A 23016-nucleotide genomic window follows, 5' to 3' on the forward strand; every position below is an offset into this window, starting at 1 on the left:
TATACAAAAACCTCATTAGCATACCATTTCTTCAAGTTCTAGATTGTTTGCATTCTGCACATCATTGTTGACTTCCGCATTATTGTTAGGAGCCTGTTGCTGACCTCCTTCTTGCCTAAAAGGAAACCATCCAGCTTGGTGTCTGCTCAGTAAAGAGAAAAGAAAATAATTCACAACTGTTTTTATTTGTAACACTATCAAACATTAGTGTCCTACAAGAGAAAAATGATTAGAACTATGATAAATGAAAAGACCAAATCTACTTCAGGCCAAGAACTACCCCTCTCAAAGCAGTGACAGGAAAACAGGAATCAATTTAAATCTAAAGTTTATCATGAGCTTAACTGACTCTATGCTAGATATTAAGACATATCAGGAGTCATAAAATCATTTTTTGATATTTTTCAAAATGAAATTCAACTAGATATTTGTTTGCCTCTTGGGACAAAGGGGGGGCAAGGGACAGTTAGTCTGCTTATGAAAAAAAATCTGACCTAAACCTATAGGACTTACTATTGATAGCTATAATTAATTAAAAAGCATATCTTTTGCAAGACTGCATCATACACACCTCAAGTTCTAAATAATTGATAGAGCATGTCTAACTGAACTAACAATTTTTATAAAAGACAGTAAAGGAAAAAATCTGCTTCTAGACAATTCTGATAAACGTTCTTACGTAACATAACCTGCTTTGCTTTTGATGCCAGATATCTGAAGGCCAACATTCATATTCCTTCACTCAACATTCACAACAGACTACCACATGCCAGATTCCGTGCTGAACAGTTTTAGAAAGTAATTAAAAGAAACCACGAAAAGTGAATGAACATCACTCACAAATAAACCAGTAGCATGGCTCCCATTACCATGATAAACCGACTAAAAGAAGAATAGAAGTACACAATGCTAAGGAGAATTGCGGCTCGTGAGAACGTGTACATCCAGTCTAGCCAGTCTCGATTGAAGTCTTCTTCGTTTAGCACTGGACCTCCCTGTGCATTCATTTGAACATTCTCATTCATGGGTCGATTTTCTTGGGCCACTAGGTTTGGAGCTGGTGGGGGTTCTTCTCCGGGAACGTGTGCCAGATTTAGAGGCTGTGAAGCAGCAGGCTGGGCTGGGTTGGCATTTGATGTGGCCTGAGCTGAAACTGCAGCTTGACTGAAATATTCACCAAAATAAATATTAAAAAGAAAAAAACATTTATATACTATATTTTTCAAAGCTTCCTGGGAAGTCATATGTATTTGTCATAAACCTAATATGGGATATCACAACTCCCGCACCTCATTTCCTAGGTAAGCATAATTCAGTGGAAAAGTGGAGCCAACATGGATGGCAGGAGTAGCTCAGGGAAGGATGTTCTCCCAGCTTGGTAGTCTAGGTTAGCAGGGGAGAGGTGGAAGAGATAAGAACAGCCACATGATCACTACCGTTTCTCTCTTTCACTAAATTATAAGGTAATGACCAGATCTTTTTCCAAAACTTTTCACTAATGGCCTCTTTTGCTCTTCTACACACCCACCACCTGTTCCTTAGACCCTTGTTTTGAAAGATTTGTCTAAAAAAGTACATTAATCAGGGCTTCCCTGGTGGCACAGTGGTTGAGAGTCCGCCTGCCGATGCAGGGGACGCAGGCTTGTGCCCCGGTCTGGGAAGATCCCACATGCCACGGAGCGGCTGGGCCCGTGAGCCATGGCCACTGAGCCTGCACGTCCGGAGCCTGTGCTCCGCAACGGGAGAGGCCACGACAGTGAGAGGCCCGCATACCGCAAAAAAAAAAAAAAAAAAAAAAAAGTACATTAATCATTACCCTGTGTGTCCACTCTCAGTGATAAATGATTTGTATTAGTATTTTAAGATATTAACGAGATCCAGGTAACAATCCCTCAACCCCAATCCTGACTTTTGGGAACTCCATCTGGAGAACACTGGTGTAGGTCCTTATCAAGTTATGAGGTCCTGAAGTTTGCTTATAATTTGATTGCTTAAAAGTCAGAATAAATTTTCCTGTAAAAAACTCCCAGTAAAATGATAATATATCTGAAATTTGCTTTAAATTATTTAGCAAAGGGGGGAAAGTTGTAGAACCAGACTGTCATGAATTGATAAATGTTGAAAAGCTGGGTGATGAGAACACAGGGATTCATTTCACTCTTCTATCTTTTTATATGTTGAAATTTTTCTACAATAAAGTTTTAAAATCAAGATAGCAAAATAAAATAAAATAGAAGTTTTCCAGGCTACAAAAGCCTATTTAAGCCAGCTATCTAATACATTGTATATGTAGAGGGTTCTTTTATTTCCAAAACACTTCCTATCTCATGGACATTCTGATTCATAGGTGAGTTATTTCATTAAATGTGAAAACTTGAGGCTTAGAAGTTAAATGATGTACATAAGGTTATATGATTCAGTAGCAAACTACGATAAGCCCCACTTATCTTACACAGTTCTTTTGAGGTTATAAACAAGACAAGGGGTGTAAAGCATCTAGTGGAGTACTAAGGACAAAGCAGTCACTCAAATGATAACCATTACTATGGCGACAGGTAAGGTACAAAGAGCCTTCCTGGAGCCAAGGGGTTATACAGGAGAGCATTAGGATATGAAGTTAATAAAGCAGGTTAGCTTCATGGGGTAAGGTCTAGAGGAAGGATACGGATACAGACTTCACACTGTAGGCAAGAGAGCCATCAGATGTTTTAGGGGATGGAGAATGACAGACTCAATTATGTGTTACACAAATTAACCCGGCAGTAGTACAATGAAATATAGTAAAGAGCCTAAAAGGAGAAAAAGCGATTGCAGTAAAGTGGGTCTAATATTAGAAAAGATCTGCACAAAGTATTGGAAGTAAGATATAGGGAAGGACGGAAGCTAGAAACAACATACTAACTCATCTTGGTAAGTTGTTGGATTCAGGGATAGTAGAAGCCAGAATCAAAGCTCACTAAGGTGAAGAGCTTGGAGGATGATTAAGAAGAGACAGTATCACTGACAAGGAAGTCAAGAAGGAGAATGCACTTAAGAGGATGGTGCAGTTAAATTTCAGACATACTGCATTTAAGGGAAAGGCAAATTTCTCTATGGGAATCTCCAACAATTAAGTGGAGACACAAGAGGAGGCACAGGAGATGAAGAACGGGAGTCAACACAGAAAGCTAACAACTAAGGCCACGGAAAAAGGAAATCCAAGATGACTGGCCCAGGACTGAATCCTATCTTCCCTACCAGACTGAGTATCACAAGGCACATGGTAGGTATACAAATACGTAACTGAACAAGAAATGTTACCATTTAGAAAAAGGGAAAAAGCAAAGGACACAAAATGAGTGATCAGAAAGAGAAAAAGAATGAAGAGGATGACAGAATCACAGAAACAAGGACAGGAAAACGTTAAAGAGAAGCTAGAAATGTTAAATGAACACACAGGAAGTCCAGAAGAAAGAAAACCGAGAAACTGTATTTGGTACTAAGATTGTTCCATGCTGATCAGAAGCAAGACTTACTAAAATACCAACAGTCCAGAAAGCATATTAGCCACAACTGAGCCCTACATCAATATGAGCCTCCCTGACATATGATTCTTTCTATTCCCTTTTTTATTCGACATCCTACCTTCACGTAGATTTGCTGCCTTCCAGTGAAACTTTCCTAAGTTTTCTCCTCTTAAATAGATAAAATGTTCTATTAAAGAAAGCACCTGAATACTGCTAAATATAATGAGGGGAGAGAGAGAGAAGCACAGAATAGGTTTAGTTGATGTGAACAGGATGTGAACCCTTTTTCCTTTAGCCAAATACTTTAAAATAATTTTTAAAAACCAATGAAACACATCACTAAATGAAATCCCAAATCAACTTATACTTAGAATCAAAAAGAAAATAAAGCAAATAGCACAATGAGTAAAAAAAATAAACTCAAATTAACTTACTATTGCATATAATACTGATGCGCATACATCTGTTGCCACCATAGCATCTGCAGTGGGCTGAAAGCGGGATACACTGGGAATCCAGCCGGAACAGCCTGCCCAGGAAGCTGGTTGTCTACATTTCTGAAATAGAGTAATAAAGAAATGCCTTTTAATGCTCCAGAAGAAGTTGAAAGCATTTCTCTACATTTTTATTTCTGAACTACAAGTAATCCATTGACAAAACGTATTAAATCTTAATGAAAAATACTTATTTTCAGCATTCCTCAAGTAAGACATTATAGCTTATGTAAGATGACCCTGACCCCAAGTATACAGAACAAGTAACATCACAGCCCAATTTTAATGGAAAAATAAAGCAAATGTGTGGCCAGATTAAACATCTGCTATCTTCTCATTTCAGCAAAGAAGTCAAAAATACTTTCATTACATTTTTAGTACATTCTTCTTGAGAACCAAAACCCTAAACTTGGGGGAGTTAGCAAAAGGATATTTTACATTAGTAATAAAATATTATTTAAAACATAGCACCTATCAACTGTAAAATAAAAAATGAACATTATTAAAATCTGTAAAATATTTTTTAGTTAAATAACCAAGATTAGCAGAACATATTTATACATGCATTCCTAAAGTAGATTAAAATTCTATTAATTCAGTAAAATTTGTGGGTGGTCACATTTAACTTTCCCTTTTTTTTTTTTTTTTTTTTTTGTGGTACGCGGGCCTCTCACTGTTGTGGTCTCTCCTGTTGTGGAGCACAGGCTCCGGATGCGCAGGCTCAGCGGCCATGGCTCACGGGCCCAGCCGCTTCGCAGCATGTGGGATCTTCCCGGACCAGGGCAAGAACCCGTGTCCCCTGCGTTGGCAGACGGACCCTCAACCACTGCGCCACCAGGGAAGCCCACACTTAACTTTTCTATGCCTCAGTTTCCTCATCTCTAAAATGGGGCTAATAATAGACTCTTCCTCACAGGGTCGCTAGTCTGTACTCAGTAAATGTTAGCTATTTTTATTTTTACTCTCCCCTACCACTAACTCTGAACATGACTTCAAAGTGTGTAATGTGAGGTTTGCAGAAATTCGCATACCTCAAGACAACTACAGGGATAAACATATAAGTAAATGCAGAATTTGTGAATTTTGTAACTCTCCTTTTCTTCATATTACTTGAATTTTATCTTAGCTAATATTAGTTTGATCTATCCAGAGTGAGACAAGAATAATTAACAAATTCATGAACTTTAATTTTATATTCTAAAGACTGTTAACATACAATTAGTAAAAATTGATTATAGAACCTAATTTAGAAGAGCTTGGGAGGCTAAGACTTATCAACAAACTGTACTGAAGGCAACTTGGTGCTAGATTAAGGCATCAACTCTCCTGCATGTAACCTGAAATTTCCTCATCCTTGGAGGAGTAATAGGAGCCATACAGTGGCTCCCATCCTCAGAAGATCCTCCTGCCTCCTGAATGCAGCCCTCCCCACTACTTCCCAAGCTTTCCCACATACTGAATGAAGAAGGAAAAGCAGAGAATCCTCCATGAGAGTTCCTCCCAGCTCTTGATAAACAAGTCCTGTATAAGAGGAAAAGAACCTTACCCCACCTATGCATTTAAAAAGATATCAATTAGGGATCAAATCTGGAGAGAAAGCCATACCACTGGAGCAGAGACGTATTATAAAACATTTATATAAATGTTTTGGCATTTGTATAAATGCTGTTAGCATTTCCCCCAGTGAACTGACGCATCTAAGCAAAATGAAAACTATCTAAATCAAGTATTAGCCATAATATTAGTCAGTATCTAGGTATATATTTAAATTTTCTTAGTATTTCCAACTAAGAAAAAACTCATCCCCCTAAAATAGAACTCAACCAATCTCTATCACTAAGAGGAAATATAACCTCACACAAGTCCATTACTTCAACTGTTAAATGTGAAGGCTGGACTTTGTCACTGTTTTTAAAGGTCAAGGGAAGAAAAGGCCACTAACAATCACTTAGAAAAAATTACTATAGCTTCCCACCTCACCTTCCTGCAGCCAAAAACATAAATGTGATTACTGAAACTATGTTGTCAAGAAAATAAATAAATTCCCCTAGATGATTCCCATATGCTTCTTCCCTTTCTCACCAATAACTTAAAAACTACTGGACTGTATAATTGCTAAGGTACATTCCAGGCCCAGGTTGGTATACTACAACTTTCCACTGTGTTAATTATCCTTCAGACAAGATGTTATATATTTGGTACTCTATAGAAAACAAGAAAAAAGAGTTTTATTTGATATGAAATTATAAAGTTACTGTTAAAGCACATAATAATAGAGTAGTGAAACATATTACATAAGAATTTAATATATTCTAGAGGATGCATCATTAAATACCACAATAGAGAATTATTATTTGGAGCTGAGAAAAGTGATGACCAAATTGGTGGTTGGGGGAAGGGAGTTTAAAGGTTCACCTCATTCCATATTCAAATGAGTTTCAAGTAGACTAAAATAAAGTATTGAGTTAAACCACAGATAATCTAGATGCAATCAGAATTGACTATTTACCAAAACTATGGAAGGAGGAAGACTTTCCTAACTTATAAACAATAGAAGAAAGCACAAAAAAGATAACGTAATTGACAACATAAAATTTAAAGATACTGGGCTTCCCTGGTGGCGCAGTGGTTGAGAGTCCACCTGCCGATGCAGGGGACACGGGTTCATGCCCCGGTCCAGGAAGATCCCACATGCCGCGGAGTGGCTAGGCCCGTGAGCCATGGACGCTGAGCTTGCGCGTCCAGAGCCTGTGCTCCACAATGGGAGAGGCCACAACAGTGAGAGGCCCGCGTACCACAAAAAAAAAAAAAAAAATCACAGTAAGATTCAGTTTCTGTCATAAGAAAATCATTTGTAAAATACATTCTGGAGCATCCTCTGTGCCTGTTTCCTTATATAGGTATGAGAACATTTCCTATCCCATAGGGTTGTTAAATTATATATATATATATTAAGCACATCAATGTCTGGTACAAAGTAAGGAAATATTAATAAAATATTGTTATTATCATTGCTAGGGAGGGAAATATAATGATGTGTTCACCAAAATCTGTGCTTTCCTCCTATAGTTTAACACCTTGAATATTTGCTGGGAAGTGTGGCTCCCCAGCTAGGGACTACATTTCCTAGGTCCTCTGGCAATTCATTGAGCTATGTGGCTAGTTCTTGCTCATGTAATCAGTGACAGTGGAATATATCACTTCTAGGCCAAGGTATTTACAAAGTAGGTGTGTTTCCCTATGCTCCTTTCTCCATTTGCCAAGTACATACAGATGAACAGATGAACTCCAAGATTTTATGAATCTTTTTTCTAAGTTTAATTTTATATTATAGTTGATTAACAATGATGTGTTAGTTACAGGTGTACAGCAAAGTGATTCAGTTATACCCATACAAGTATCCACTCTTTCTCAAATTCTTGTACCATTTAGGTTATTACAGAATATTGAACCGAGTTCCCTGCGCTATACAGTAGATCCTTCTTGGTTATCTATTTTCAATGTAGTAATGTGTACATGTCAATCCCAAACTCCCAATCTATCCCTCCCTTTTTTATTTTTTATTTATTTATTTTTTTGGCAGTGTAGCTTGCGGGAAAGCTTAGTTACTCGACCAGGGATAGAACCCGGGCCCTGGCAGTGAAAGAACCAAGTCCTACCACTAGACTGCCCGGGAATTCCCTTATGAGTCTTGAAAAGCCATAAAAGTGAAAAAAACCTGGGTCTTTGAATCACCAGATGGTGAAAAATCACCTACAGGGGATTAAACACTAGAATCAGACTACTACATGAGTAAGAAGCAAACTTCTATGATGTTAAGATTCTAAGATTTGTTAGTTACATTATTATTTATCATCTGTCAAAATGTTTTATAAAAGTGAGTTAATAAAATTCATATTTTCCACATAAGCTAAAGTAAAAAAAATAAATAAAAATAAGTTTAACTGAATTTAATCAAGCTCTAGATCTAACTACCAGTTTATAGGCAACCTGTGAAAACAAAGGAAAATATTAATGATGCCACAAGGATGTAGTGAGCCGAATCTAGACTACTATGGGAAATTACATAGAACAACAGAAAAGGCATAAAGTCAAAGAAGGTAGGGATAGGGATTTGATTAGAAGAGCCTTAAGAAACATCAACCAAATGCAGTAGGTCAATCTCTTTCAATACTGATCCAATCAAAACAACCATAAAAAGACATTCGAGACAATCAGGGAAAATGGATCACGAATTGGATATTAAATGATATTAAAATTTTTTAAATTTTGTTGAGTGTTCTAATGGTATTGTGATTCTTAGTCCATATCTGTCACGTCTGTTACAGATACACAGTATTTACAGATGAAGTGATATGATGTCTACATTTCACTTTAGAAATACTCCAGCCCAAGAAAAAAAGGAGGAGCAAGGCGGAATGGTTGAAGAATCGTAGTCTATTAATAGTTGCTGAAGCTGAATGTTAGGTAAGTAAGGGTTTCTTATAATAGACATTCATTAGTATGCTTTTTAAAGTTAAGAATTATAAAGGAGAGGAGATGAAAGGAACTAGAAACGTCAACAATCAGGGACAAATTCTTTCATAGAAAACCTGCATGGAATCCCCACTTCGTTTCCAGAATATGCCTTTTCAAGACTTTCCACACTGCTTTGTTCTCCTCTGCTGAACCTCCCTTAAAATCAGCCAAAATGTTACCAACTATGAAGCCCTCCCCCTTCCTCCAAGCAGAAACAGTCGCTCCCTCCTCCAGGCTCCTGCAGAACTTTTTCAAGACCATGATAGCACATCAATGAATGGCAGCTTATTTGCCGATCTGACCTACTTCCATTGAGGGCAACTACACAATTCATTTTCCTGTCTTCATTGCCCAGCTACAGCAAATTCTAAAGTAAACTTTTCCTGAATAAAGCCACAAGGTCCTCATACAGACAAATATGCTTATTCAGTCACCAATACTTAAAATCTGGCCAACAGGTCTTACTAGGGAAAAGTTTTAAACGGGAGAGCAGAGGGGAGAGAACCACCATTATAAATGAAGTCAAAATACAAATGGTAAGCTAGGAAATTATATTGAAACAAATGACATACAGAATATTCACTTCAAGACAGTTAACACAGACTTTCAAGTCAGATATGGATTTGAACTTTAGTCCTGCTACTGACCACTTCTGTGAACTTAGGCAGGGTACATAACCTTTCATCCTTCTTCTCCTCATCCATAAAATGGGAGAGAATAGTACCTAGACCACAGAGTTGGTAAAAAGTTCAATGAAATAAAGCATGTGTAAGTGCTTAATACAATGCTTAGCCTGAGCTAAGTGCTCAATAAGCATTAATTATTAATATCCTTTTAGATAAAGAACTGTCACAAATGAACTTTTTAAAATACCAACACGCCAACAAATAAGCATTTCACAAAACAAAAGGAATGTCTCTTTATCATGTCTCAGGTTAAAACAAGGACATCCCAACTTATCATACTGGGAAGTACATATCTGTAATGGTATGGTGAATCGGGCTCTTTTAACAACTGCTATTGGAAAAGTAAACTGGTATAACTTTTCTTTTTTATGGCTGAATAGTATTCCATTGTGTAAATATGTACCATGATTTCTTTATCCATTAATCTACCTATGGACACTTAGGCTGCTTCCTTATCATGGCTATTGTAAATAATGCTGCAGTGAACATGGGGGTACATATATCTCTTCAAATTAAGTATTTTCATTTTCTTCAGACAAATACTCTGAAGTGAAATTGATGGATCATATGGTAGTTCTATTTTTAATTTTCTGAGGAAACTCCATAATGTCTTCCATAGTGGCTACACCAATTTACATTCCCAACAACAGTGCACAAGGGTACCCTTTTCTCCACGATCCTGACCAACACTTGTTATTTGTTGTCTTTTTAATAATAGCCATTCTGACAGGTGCGAGGTGGTATCTCATTGTGGTTTTGACTTGCACTGCCCTGATGATTAGTGATGTTGAGCATCTTTTCATGTACCTGCTGGCCATCTGTATGTCTTCTTGGGAAAAAGTCTATTCAGATCCTCTGCCCATTTTTTAATTGGATTGTTTGTGTTTTTGCTATTGTATGAGTTCTTTATATATTTTGGATATTAACCCCTTATCAAATATATGATTTGCAAATATTTTCTCCCATTCAGTAGGTTGCCTTTTCATTTTGTTGATGATTTCCTTTGCTATGCAGAAGCTTTTTAGTCTGATGTAATCCCATTTATTTTTGCTTTTGTTGTCAAATCTAAAAAATCATCACCAAGTCCAGTGTCAAGGAGCTTATTTTCTTCTAGGAGTTTTATGGTCTCAAGTCTTACATTCAAGTCAAATTCATTTTGAGGTAACTTTTTTTTTTTTTGGCCATGCCCCGCAGCTTGCAGGATCTTAGTTCCCCAACCAGGGATTGAACCTGTGCTCTCAGCAGTGAAAGCACGGAGTCCTAACCACTGGACTGCCAAGGAATTCCCATTTTGAGTTAATTTTTAAGTATGGTATAAAATAGTAGTCTAGGTTCATTCTTTTGCATGTGGCTGTTGAGTTTTCCCAACACCATTTATTGAAGAGACTCTCTTTTCCTCATTATATATTATTGCCTCCTTTGTCATAAATTAATTGACTATATATGTATGGGTTTATTTCTGGGTTCTCTATTCTGTTCCATTGATCTATGTGTCTGTTTTTATGCCAATACCATATTGTTTTAATTACTGTTACTTTATAGTATAGTTTGAAATCAGGGAGTGTGATGCCTTTAGCTTTGCTCTTCTTTCTCAAGATTGCTTTGGCTATTTGAGGTCTTTTGTGGTTCCACACAAACTTTAGGATTGTTTGTTTTATTTCTGTGAAAAATATCATTTGGAATTTTGATAGGGATTGACTGAATCTACAGGTTGCTTTGAGTAGTATGGACATTTTAACAACACTAATTCTTCTAATCCATGAGCATGGAATATCTTTCCATTTATTTGTGTCTTCAATTTTTTTCATCATTGTCTTATACTTTTCAGTGCATGGCTCTTTCACCTCCTTGGCTAAACTTATTCCTAATACAGACTTTAAATGTTGTAGATTTATATTTGATCTGGAAATATGTCCAGGCTACATTATGCTTTTTTAAAAGGTTCATAAAATAAAATAGTATGATATTTCTATTTAAAAAGTATACTTAGAAAATTATTTGGAAGGAAACTACAAAAATGTTAGCAATAGTTATTTCTGGGTGGTGGGTTATAAGCAATTTTTACTATTAAAAAATCGGATAACACAGAAGGGTACAATGAGTAGGTTTTCAGTTTTAGTAATTATAAAACAAGGTTGTTACTATTTCAGGGGGGGAAATTGAGTGTACAAAACAGTGGGTATTCTATAAACCAGTCAGCAGTTTTTGGAGTTAAATAAATATGACAGCACAGCACACTGAGTCCAAAACAGTCAGTCAAGATTTATAAACATGACATTATAAATGGATAGCCAATGTGGTGATATACATGTACTGTTTGGTCTTCTCATGTTTCCTCAAGATCGTGATGGGCAAATAATCACCTGCATTAGAGCTTGTTAAAAAGTGAGGTTCCCAGAATGCTGTTAAGTTGGCAGATTCCTAAGCACTACCCTAAACCTAGTGATTCAAAAACTCAGGGAGAGGGCTTCCCTGGTGGTGCAGTGGTTGAGAGTCCGCCTGCCGATGCAGGGGACATGGGTTTGTGCCCCGGTCCGGGAAGATCCCACATGCCGCGGAGCGGCTGGGCCCGTGAGCCATGGCCGCTGAGCCTGCGCGTCCGGAGCCTGTGCTCCACAAGGGGAGAGGCCACAACAGTGAGAGGCCCGCGTACCGCAAAAAACAAAAAACAAAAAACAAAAAAACTCAGGGAGTAGGGATCAGAATTTACCAATTTTAACAAGTTCACTAAAGATTGAGAGTACTAACCTACATGGTGGAAAACACATGTGACTAGTTAAACATATACTGAAGTCTAAAAAAGGTGTGCAGAGATTATATTTCATTGGTGAATTCTCCAAGGTCACTAAATTACTGCTCTTGTACATTTAAGGCTAAGGCTATGTTCAATAAAATTTACTTAAAGACAGATGTAAAGTCTTCATTAGTAAAAAATTACAACTATAAGATGAAATTAAATCACGTTCATTGTTGAACTGAATAACCTATTTACTGAACTTTCACTTAAATTGTTTTGTAAATCACAAAGTGCTCTTTCCAAATACAGATTCATTTTCCAGCACCTAGCACTGGCATTCATTCAAATGTTTCAGTGTATCAGACTCATAGATGACTATAAATCTGTTTGCTGAATGAATGTACAACATTCATTTATAAATATGAATGAATTTATAAATAACTGCTAACACATCAGTAAACACTTTACATACATGAACTCTTAATCCACACAGAAATCCTGTATGATAAGTAGTGTTACCTCCAGATCATGAGCAAACTGAGATAAAGTAGAGAAGAGACTTGCCCAAGCTAGTCAGTGGTTAGGGCCAGGATTCAAACCAAGGCAGGCTGGCTCCTGAATCTGTACATCCACTAAGCTATACTGCCCTCCTGGTTTAAAACATTATTCATCTAGCAATAGATTCCCTAAGTAAAGCTCAAATCTTTAAGGATTTTATTGCTTATCATCTTAATACTCATTTTTAGCAAAATAAACACTATTTCAGATTTTTCTAATCTGTTTTATATACTTCTAAGAGCTAAATGCCTTTGTCTCCAAAGTTTGTTGATTTTCGCAACAGCCTAAAGAAATTATTAATCTTTTCCCAAGATAACCATGGTCTTATTCTGAAGATGTGCAACTTTACACACTTTGTTTTGTTTATTACAAAATATATTCACTGTAAGTATGAGAAAGAGTTAAAAATCTTACTGTGCAGAGATAACTATTATTAACATCATTACATATTCTTCCAGGTTTATTATATCCATAATTTTCTCACTTTCTATCACTACCACCGTATTTGGTAAAATATTAGTAAAATCACTCTATAAATTGAGAGGAACTGAACTGTCTTACTCTGCAAAAAAGACAGGAAAGGAATCACTGTCATAAGACAGAAAGTATTTTAAGCCATTATTCTATAATGTAAACAATGACAACACTGTTTTTTATAAATAACTAAATTTTGGTTTGTAATAATCATTTTCTGAAAACAAAAATATTGATAGTTTCATATGATGCTTCATAAAAGTCTACAATCAGCCTCATCTAAACACTTATTTTTAGAAGAAAAACTCAAGAATATGAGACAAATGAGTCTTTTAAATATTTTGCTATATACTCTGCTTTGTTTTTCTGCATTAAGAATTGAATTAAGTTTAAAGTTCTAAGTAGAAAGAACCTGTATGTTATTACATCCTGTTTGGCATAACAGTCAGTGGCTACTCCTTGGTTCTATCACTTACTACCATTCTGAGGGGTCCTAGCCATTTCCTTATTTCCAGCCTCACCATCATGGATCTGGAGCACTGTCACACACTGCAGTCCCACAGCATGATATGCAACACAAAACAACTATCACTACCTATTATTCATGTTTCCTTTACTTCAAAAGTACTCTGGTTTCAGACATAACCCAGGTCTAAACTGTATTCTCCAAGATCTTCCTTTCTGAGCTGTCTGAAAGATATGCTGTGGCTGTCGACTGCATTGGCCCCCCTGGAACTACCTAACCCAAGAGGCCTGCTGTAATTGCTAAATATAAGGTAGCCATAGCAAGCTTCTTGAGTAACCTCCTCTAAGAAAGACTCTGGATAACATGCAATGGTTAGCATATCTTCATAATACATCACAGTTTTATTCTACCTCAGTTGTTACCAAGCCTGGCTGATCATAAACACCAGTGGAAGTTTTTAAAAGCATATTACTGGGCCCTATAGTCTTCCAAGAACACCCTTACTCACCCATCTGCTCCCCAGAAGACTAATTTGCATAGACCTATAGTGAGACTGAGTAAAAACAAAAATTTTAGTTACCTAGATCCTTGTTATTCAAAGTATGTTTTAAGTATCAGAAGCATCAGCATCACAGGGGAGCTTGCTGGAAATACAGAATCTCAGGCCCCATAAGACCTACTGAATCAGAACCAGCATCTTAATAAGATCTCCAGGTGATTAGCACAAACATTAAACACTGAAAGTACTGCCCTAGACAATTCTAATGTACAACCAGCTTTCAAAAGCACTGCTCCTGGGCTTCCCTGGTGGTGCAGTGGTTAAGAATCTGCCTGCCAATGCAGGGGACACGGGTTCGAGCCCGAGTCCGGGAAGACACCACATGCCGTGGAACAACTAAGCCCGTGTGCCACAACTGCTAAGCCTGTGCTCTAAAGCCTGCAGGCAACAACTACTGAGCCCGCATGCCTAGAGCCCATGCTCCACAACAAGAGAAGCCACCGCAACGAGAAGCCCGTGCACTGCAACAAAGAGTAGCCCCCGCTTGCCTAAACTAGATAAAAGGCCACGTGCAGCAACAAAGACCCAGTGCAGCCAAAAATAAAATAAATAAAATAAATAAATTAAAAAAACAAAACAAAAAACACCATTCACTTTTAAAAAAAGCACTGCTCCTGGGAATTCCCTAGTGGTCCAGTGGTTAGGACTCCATGCTCTCACTGCAGAGGGCCCGGGGTTCAGTTCCTGATCAGTGAACTAAAATCCCACAAACCGTGTGGGGCAGCCAAAAAAAAAAAAAAAACACTGCTCCACCTAACCCTCTAATTCTCAAAACATATAATCAGGTATATGAGTAAATTTCAAATGTACTTTGATTACTGAAGGGGGCTACCATGAAAGTCTGGAGTCACAGATTTTTAAGAGGCCCACAGCTATCAGTTTCACTTACCCTTGCATTACATATGGGAACTGATGACTCTGTGCTGGGTCGGTTTGTGCTTGTGGAAGGGTTCGTTGCCTCAATCCTTCTGAGGACGAACTGGTAGCTAAAGACAAGGTTTCTTGACTGGATGATGGAGTTGATGATCCTGACAGATCTGAACTCTACAAACAAGAATGTAATTATTTTTTCAAGGAGATTTAATTCATTACAATCACAATATTATAGACACATTGCTAAGAATGTACTTATGAAATCCCTCTGCAAAAAGTGAATTTTAGAAATTTACTGATTTGACTCCTGTGCCCAACTTAACAGGTAGATATTTTAATTCTTACGAGACTGAAGAGTTTAGAAAATCAACATCACTTTAATTACACAACATTAGTCCATTTCTCAACTATAAAAGGCTGAGTAGTAATTATATACAAAAAAATAGCATACAAAATTTGTGAAAATTAAATTCATATAAAGCTCTTTTCATGATGCTTAACACATAGGAAGTGTTTAATAAATGGTACTAGTAACTGTCACTTAAACAGTTACTATGAACTACTACTGTATAACAGCTACTGTATAACATGCTATATTAGTAGTACATTTGTTTAAAATATTGAGGAACATGCTAGAATTTGGTGTTATCTCTGACATTAACAAGGAACATAACCTTAAAATTCACTTAACCCCTGAGTCTCAGCTTTCCTATAAAAAATGAGATTGAACTACATTTTCAAGATTTCTTTCAGTTCTAAAATTCTATTAGTTTATAGATACCACCACCAAGTATTGTTTTTTAACAACATGAACAAGATACCAAACAGGATTTTAAAATTCTCATGCTTCAGTGATGTCAGTAACTCACAGATTCAATAACCTCAAACAATATAATCTCTTGAAGACCACCTCAATTTGCTGCTGCTTGAAAATATTTTGTCAAGTGTTTTATATAAATTTAAAACACAATTACATTTTATATAAATTACCCACTTTAAAAAGCTGGGTACAAAATAATTTCAACATCCTTCCGGGTTCATTAAAATTGCATTTACCTGTACTGCCTTCCTATTTACAGCATGTCTTTTTGCCTCTCTACCTTCCTTAGTCCTGCCATGTGAAAGGTCCCAAGGACACTGGTCTTTTGCAAAACTAACAAAAGCTTTAAGATGTTATTCCACACCACACAGACACCAGAAACCTTACTAGGGAGCCTGATTGTTAGGCACATAACCTGGAAAGTGTTCTTTTTTGGCATGATTTCTTGTTAAAGGGACCATCAAAATATGGTGTTCATTAAAAAATTAATAGAAGAAAGGCCTAGCCATTTGGCAGCACAGCCTAATTTCTCTAGAACTAATTATTTCTGGCCCTTATTGGATAACTCTTTCATGAACAGATTTTTAAGACATTTTCAAGTCCCACTGAAATTTATCTGCCATAAAAAATTACGAGGAATTCAACTTAATTCTCCTTTGATACTTTTTAGATTTTTAAAACACACCTTAAAAAAACTGAATATATATACTAATGACATGAAATCATGAACGAGGAACCACTAGAAAAGTGAGAAGATTCTTTGTCAACAAAAACAGGAGCAACACAACTGTGTCCAAAGACTATATACAGAACTCTATGCCAATGCCAGGGTTTTGTCCCTTCTTATGCAAGGTAGGAAACATAGAAAGACCCTTAGGTTTATTGACAAAACATATCTCAATTTAATGTAAGCTAAACTCCCATGGCTGGTACTAGAAAATACCACTGAGGCTATGCTAATTAAATACAGCAACTAGAAGATCTAGTTTTTTAAAGAAGCAGTTAACTGGCAGTATCTATATCACCCATGCCATTCATCCCCTCCTTAAAGTTTTGGCTAGATTCTTGACAAGAAGGAAAGTACACTTAGCAGTACAAAAGTTCTCTGCCCAGGAAGTTTTAAGCAAGCTTCCACTCATCCAGTCCTTTTCTTTCACCTCTAAAAGTGTCACATAAAGCTTTTACGGGAAACCAAAAATAATTTAATATAAAAGGATTTGAGACGGTGTCTCTAAAACTTGTCGACAATATCTAAGTTGAAAAGTTCAACTAGTTTTTAAAATTTCCAAAACAGTTTTAAGCAGATGAAAAAATAAGAAGGGAGAAATGAATACTCAAGTCTGAAAGAACTGAGTAGGTTAAGTAATTAGTCCTCCCACAGTTGGAATATAGGCTCAAATGCAATCATTTTAAAAAACAAAGTTCTTGACTAAGCAATCTACCAAGAAGATTTAGCAAACTTAAAGTTTAAATAATTTAATCTACCTTGATTAAATATACTATATCAAATACTTTAAATATTTCTGAAATACTGGCCCTAGAGTTTATATTATATAACCATATCATAATTCTGTTTTTTGAGTATTTCAGTAATTAAACCCCTGAAGATTGGATCTATTACTGACCTGCCATATAGCAAATTATAACTCATGGGGAACAGGCTTCAGGGGATAACACTGTGTATTGGATCTCTAAAAATGAAGTTTAAATGCTTAACTTGAGCTGTTCAAAACACAGTCTCACAACCCACAAGAGTGAATTGTTCTGTTTTCCACTTAGTTTTTAGAGGCAAAAAAGGATAATCAGAAAACTTCAACATTTACTCTGCCCAAAATAACTCACAGAATTGCTGCTGGATGTCAGTGCTTCATGACTTTCTCTACTGGTGCTGGATTTTGGAGAACTGGGAGGAGTCCGAGAAGTACATACTAGATGAACCATATGATACTCATCTTGCTAAAATTAAAGAAGATTACATTTAAAGAGTAGTACTGGAAAATACTCAGCTCAAAAATGTCAGTAGCTAAGCAGAAATACTTAATTCAGAACTTAAGTTCCTTCCTACCACAGCCATTTTATTAGTAATAAATTGTTGTCATTAGGACCCTTGTGAATTCAATATTTTGTCCATGCTTAGAAAATGGTCTCAATACTCAGGAATTGCTATATGAAAAAAATGATTATTTTGTATACCAAGGCGTTTTGAAGCAAACACTGCTGTAAAGTTGTGTCAGCACTATCTATTATTTCAATATAAAAACATCTAGCATGTTAATATCAGAACTGTGATAGTCACACTGAAGTTTAGGCCTACACACTTTGAGTAGTGAAATGTTTTCATTATTTGAGACCTTACAGCGATAAAGAAACTCAAATAACTTCACTATAATCTCATTTGTCTTAGTTTTAGCAATAGTGTTTTATTTTTTTAAGTCAAATACCGTTTTTATCTATAACACTTATGCACAGACATAAAGCATATATTTGAACTATATTCTGTAAATATTCCAAATGTGTTGCCATAAATCTACAACTACGACTGAAGGAAAATGTTCTAAAAATGATTAGAATTGGCATTTTAGCTTAGCAATTTCATGAGTATATTTATAGTTAGGCATAAAGCAAGTAAATAAGGTGGAGAAAGGAAAGAGAATAAAGGGGGGCAGAGAATAACAAAGGATGGCTCAGCAATTTTAAAAAAGAGAGAAAAGGGACTTCCCCGGCAGTCCAGTGGTTAAGACTCCACCTTCCAATGCAGGGGGTGTGCGTTCAATCCCTGGTTCGGGAACTAAGATCCCACATGCAGCATGGTGCAGCCAAAATTTAAAAAAAAGAAAAAAAGCATGTGGGATCTTAGTTCCCAGACCAGGGATCGAACCCATGCCCCCTGCAGTGGAAGCGCAGAGTCTTAACCACTGGACCACCAGGGAAGTCCTGAGGCATTCTTCTTTTAAGTCTTCTGGTTGGAAATGATTTCTGGCAGCAAAAGCCTTTCTAAATGTATGCATGTGCAGCCTCTAGCTATACTTGGGTAAAATAATAAATATATATTTCAAAGACCATATAGCAAAAAGGTTTTTAAGGATAAAAACAGGGAAAGAATGAAGAGGTGAAATACAGAGGATTTGGGGGATAGTGAAGTATTCTGTACAATACTATAATGGTGGATACATGCCATTTTACATTTGTTAAAATCTACAGAATGTACAACACCAAGAGTGAACCCTAATGGAAACTATGGGTTTGGGGTGACAATGAGGTCAATGTAGGCATCAACTGTAACTACTATACCACTCTGACGTGGATGTTGTTAGTGGGGGTAGCTGTGTATGTGTGGAGGCAGGAGGTATATGGGAAATCTCTATACCCTCTGCTCAATTTTGCTGTGAACTTAAAACTACTCTAAAAAACAAAGTCTATTAAGAAAAGAAAGAGGGGGGTGAATCTGCTGCAAATTCCACTATTTTTGAGAGGGAGAGAGAGAGAGGGAGACATAGAGGTTATTAAACCACTTTGGCAACCTGAAACTACATGATTAAAGTGAAAATGACAGCAAGAAGTCACACTGGTAAAACTAAAATGTCAACTATCTAACAGAAGGAACACACCAGTGTAAGATTTTTTAAAGTTTCCCACAGGTGATCAATAAACATACAGGAGAGGATAGAGAGATTAGGGATATCCAGAAAACACTGAGTTAAGTCAAAGATCTAAAGCAAAACATTAACAGCTATATATTCAATTCTGCTACACTCACAAGCAAAAAGAATCTCAAACATAGAAAAGTTCTAAAAGTATAAATTCCACAAATAAACATGAGCTAAAAAGCTGCCATTAAAATAACTAGCATTCAATCTGTCAAAAAAACTATATTCAAATATATTTAACTCTGAGTACCAGCATTCAAAGTTTTCTGACTGATGGACCAATTGGGCTTCATTTGATTTTCTGTCCTGAAATTAAACTCCTAACCCAAGTTTTAACTTGTATTAAAACGTAGTTTGGTCAAAAGGGTATTTAAGAGAGGAGACTATTATCAATGAAAATCCTTCACCACTACTTGAGCACTCTACTCCTGCACAGTTTACTGGTAACTCAGTACTGATTTCTTACACAACAAATCCCTGAACACAAATATATAATCCTATTTCAGATTTGGCTATCAGATGGATATACAAAACTGTTACCTAAACCCAAAAGAGTTGATTTTAAGTAACTAAAAACTAAACTGGTTGGCTATCAATAAAACTTCAGAACATATCTCCTCTAGCACTCTGAGTATCTGGTATCAAATAGTGGTAGAAAAGCTTACTTTTCTGAGAATGTCTTTCAGCTGCAGGTGATCGGGAAGCAGTCTGCCAGAATACACCAACCTCTGATCCTTTGTCAACTAAGAAATGGGACAAAGAAAAGAATTCAACTTTTTCTAATTATACAAATTGAAGGTTGGGAATAAGATGCCTTACAATGGGTAAAGTAAAACTCCCTTTAGGTACAAATAAGCAGAAAACTGAAATAATTTAAGAATTTTGTTTTTCCAAATTCCACTTAAGACATTAGAAGTTCAGCAAATGGTAGCATATCTACTGTAGATATAATAAAATACAGATAATTACCAAATTATTTTTAAAACGAGGAAAAAAAGGTAAATTGGAAGTTTGTCTTTTCAGCCATAATACAATCCATGTGTGACTGTCATTAAAAACCTTCAAGATTATAAATGAGAAGGTGGCTGACTTTCTACTAACAGTCAACAATGGGATAAAATTCCAAGGTCACCAGTGTTATTTTGCATTGTCTGTCAGTATTTTTAATCAAAAGTAAACATAAGGTTTATTTTATTCTTTAGTAACATCATGCAGGACAATTTATTGGTTTTAACTCCAAGCCATTTGGATTTAGTTACAGCTTTAGGTAACTATTCTTGTTTTTATTATTCCTGCCATTCTCATAAATACCTTCGTACATTTTTCAAAAACACAAGACTAAAGAAAAATCAACTCAAGTGCATGGAGATTCAAGTGCCATCTCCATATGCAACCCAAAATAGGAAATATGTTCTGGTTATCTCTGCCTTATTTTGTACTTAAAATAAATCTGCTAAGTGCTCACACTACAAGCATTAAGTATTTAAAATAAAAGCATTTACGTAGAGTCCCCATAAGACCTCCTATTTCATAACTGAGAAACAGGCAAATGTTCCTTGAATTCTATTAAAACAGTTAAATATTAGCTATATCAACAATTACTAAACATGCCAAATCCAAGCAATAACTGTAACAATCTTCAAACAGACTACATATGCAACATGGCTACTAAAAAAAAGTCTTACATTAAAAATAACCATAGTATAAAGAGTCATACTGAGTAATATCTGTGATTCAGGGGTCCTTAGGTACCAAAGATCAAGGGAAGGTATAGTTGTCCTTCCAAGATACTTAGCTTTTAGGCATAATTTAGCTTCCCCTGGAAGTATTTTTGAGTGTACCATTCCTAAAATGCACATATAAAAATTCTTATATTAACAACCAAATACAACAAAGGATTTTTTTAAAATACATATCACAAGTCTTGAAACTTCAATCGATACATATAAATATTGAGTGGAGCACAAACAGTAAATTATATAACATGAGTCAAATGCTAAGTAGATAATGATTGATTTAATCCCCGGAAAAATGAATTATGTAATGCTTTTTAAGTTTCCACAATATACTTATTACTTCAGCTGCAACCTAAAGAAGTTTCTTTGATAAATACTACAGCCATCATAAACTATCATTCTTTCACCAGTCCAAACATTTAATAGATACTTCTATGTCATATCATTCTGTATAAAATTATCAGTTCTTTCCTTACGAATTTTTTTTACTTTACTATGAAACTTCTCAAACATACACAAAGTGGAGAGAATAAAATGAAACCCCTTACCATCTTCAAGAATTCCCAAATATCCAGCTCCAACAATTATCAACATTCTGCTATTCCTGTTTCATTTACCCACCTACCCCCATTTTGGTTTTGGCAAGGAAGAGAGTTTTAAAGCAAATATCACATATTTCTTTTTGTCTGTAAAAAACAGAATGTATCTTTAACAGTTTTTTTTCCAACTACCCACAATATTACCACATTCAACAAAATAAATATTAATTCCTTATAATGTGATATCCAGCACAGCTTAATTTTTCCCACTTGCTCAAAAATGTCTTTTTAGGAATGGTTTGTCTAAATCAGAATACAAACTAGGTTCACACATGGGATGGGGCTGTTATGTCTCCTGTAATTTTTTAACAGCTTCCACTTCTTTAAAATTTTTCCCTAGCTATTTGTTGAAGAAAACATGTTGCAATCTGGATTTGGGTGACTATGTCCTCCTGGTATTGTACAGCATGTTCTGTACTCTCTGTATAATGCAGTTAGATCTAGAGGGTTGATTAAATTCAGGTTCTTTTTTGTTTGACAAGAGAACTTCCTGTTGCATCACATCATTATTAGCACACTGGATTGAGTGACTTACTTTTAGTCATGCCAAGTTTGATCAGTGGGTTCAAATGTTGTCAGCCGAATTCATCCCTTATAAAGTCTGCCATCAGACATTCACCTTATTAACAACCTAGATCCAACTGCCTAGATCCATTGTTTCATTAGGGGTAGAAAATATTTTCTAATTCTCTAATTCTTTTCTGTATTAGCTGTGCTTCTCCTAAAAGAACTTTACCTCATCGACCATTTGCTTACCTAGATTACACAAGAAAGACAGCAAAAATGCTCAATTTATTCCCTTTATCAGTTTTCAGAATGAGTACCCAAGCAACCTCCAGAAGTGACCAAAAAGTTTTGGTTTAAGTATCATTATGAGCTTGTGGAATTTTATGTTTTTCAATGTACTGCCACCTGGTTGTTTTTTTGTTAATCCTCAAATTGCACTGCACCATCTTTGGCCAGTAGGAGTCCCTTCAGGTTGGATCCTATGTCACTTTGACATGACCTCTGTAGTCTCTAAGACTACACACCAGGTTCATGGGGCACACCAGGTTCATCTTCCACATTTCTTTCCCCAGGCCTGGAATCAGCCACTGTTCCAGGGGCCTTGATTCCTTTTAATGGGAAATGGCATCTAGAGACAAAATCTGGGGTCTAAGAGTGCTTATTGTTACTTGCTATTATTTCTAAGATTCTTCATTGAGGAGAGCTAGAAAATATGTATTTTTGAGAAAGAGAAACTTAAACCCTGAGTATATATTTATATTTCCAATTTTAATTAAACAGTGTATGGTTTTTTATTTGTATCTCTAGCACCCTGAAAATCTTTCTTGCTAATGATA

At 36.1% G+C, this 23016-nt stretch overlaps 1 protein-coding gene across 3 annotated transcripts in view; it reads right to left on the minus strand.

Annotated features, from left to right (window-relative positions):
* HERPUD2 (HERPUD family member 2) overlaps nucleotides 1-23016 on the minus strand; it is a 44302-nt gene that overhangs the window by 1284 nt on the left and 20002 nt on the right. For 2 of the 3 annotated variants that reach the window (XM_081243912.1, XM_081243914.1), the window contains 6 exons: nucleotides 20004-20081; nucleotides 17534-17647; nucleotides 14888-15042; nucleotides 3941-4063; nucleotides 841-1164; nucleotides 25-142 (listed from right to left, as the gene is read on the minus strand). In XM_081243912.1, coding sequence (XP_081100038.1) covers nucleotides 25-142; nucleotides 841-1164; nucleotides 3941-4063; nucleotides 14888-15042; nucleotides 17534-17647; nucleotides 20004-20081 — 912 coding nt within the window. Of the gene's footprint in view, nucleotides 1-24; nucleotides 143-840; nucleotides 1165-3940; nucleotides 4064-14887; nucleotides 15043-17533; nucleotides 17648-20003; nucleotides 20082-21622; nucleotides 21950-23016 lie in introns of those variants that run through there. The other variant, XM_081243913.1, reaches the window with a different exon arrangement.

The sequence above is a fragment of the Mesoplodon bidens genome (genome assembly GCF_964165515.1).
Source record: "Mesoplodon bidens genome assembly, chromosome: 9".
NCBI classification, from domain to species: Eukaryota; Metazoa; Chordata; class Mammalia; order Artiodactyla; family Ziphiidae; genus Mesoplodon; species Mesoplodon bidens.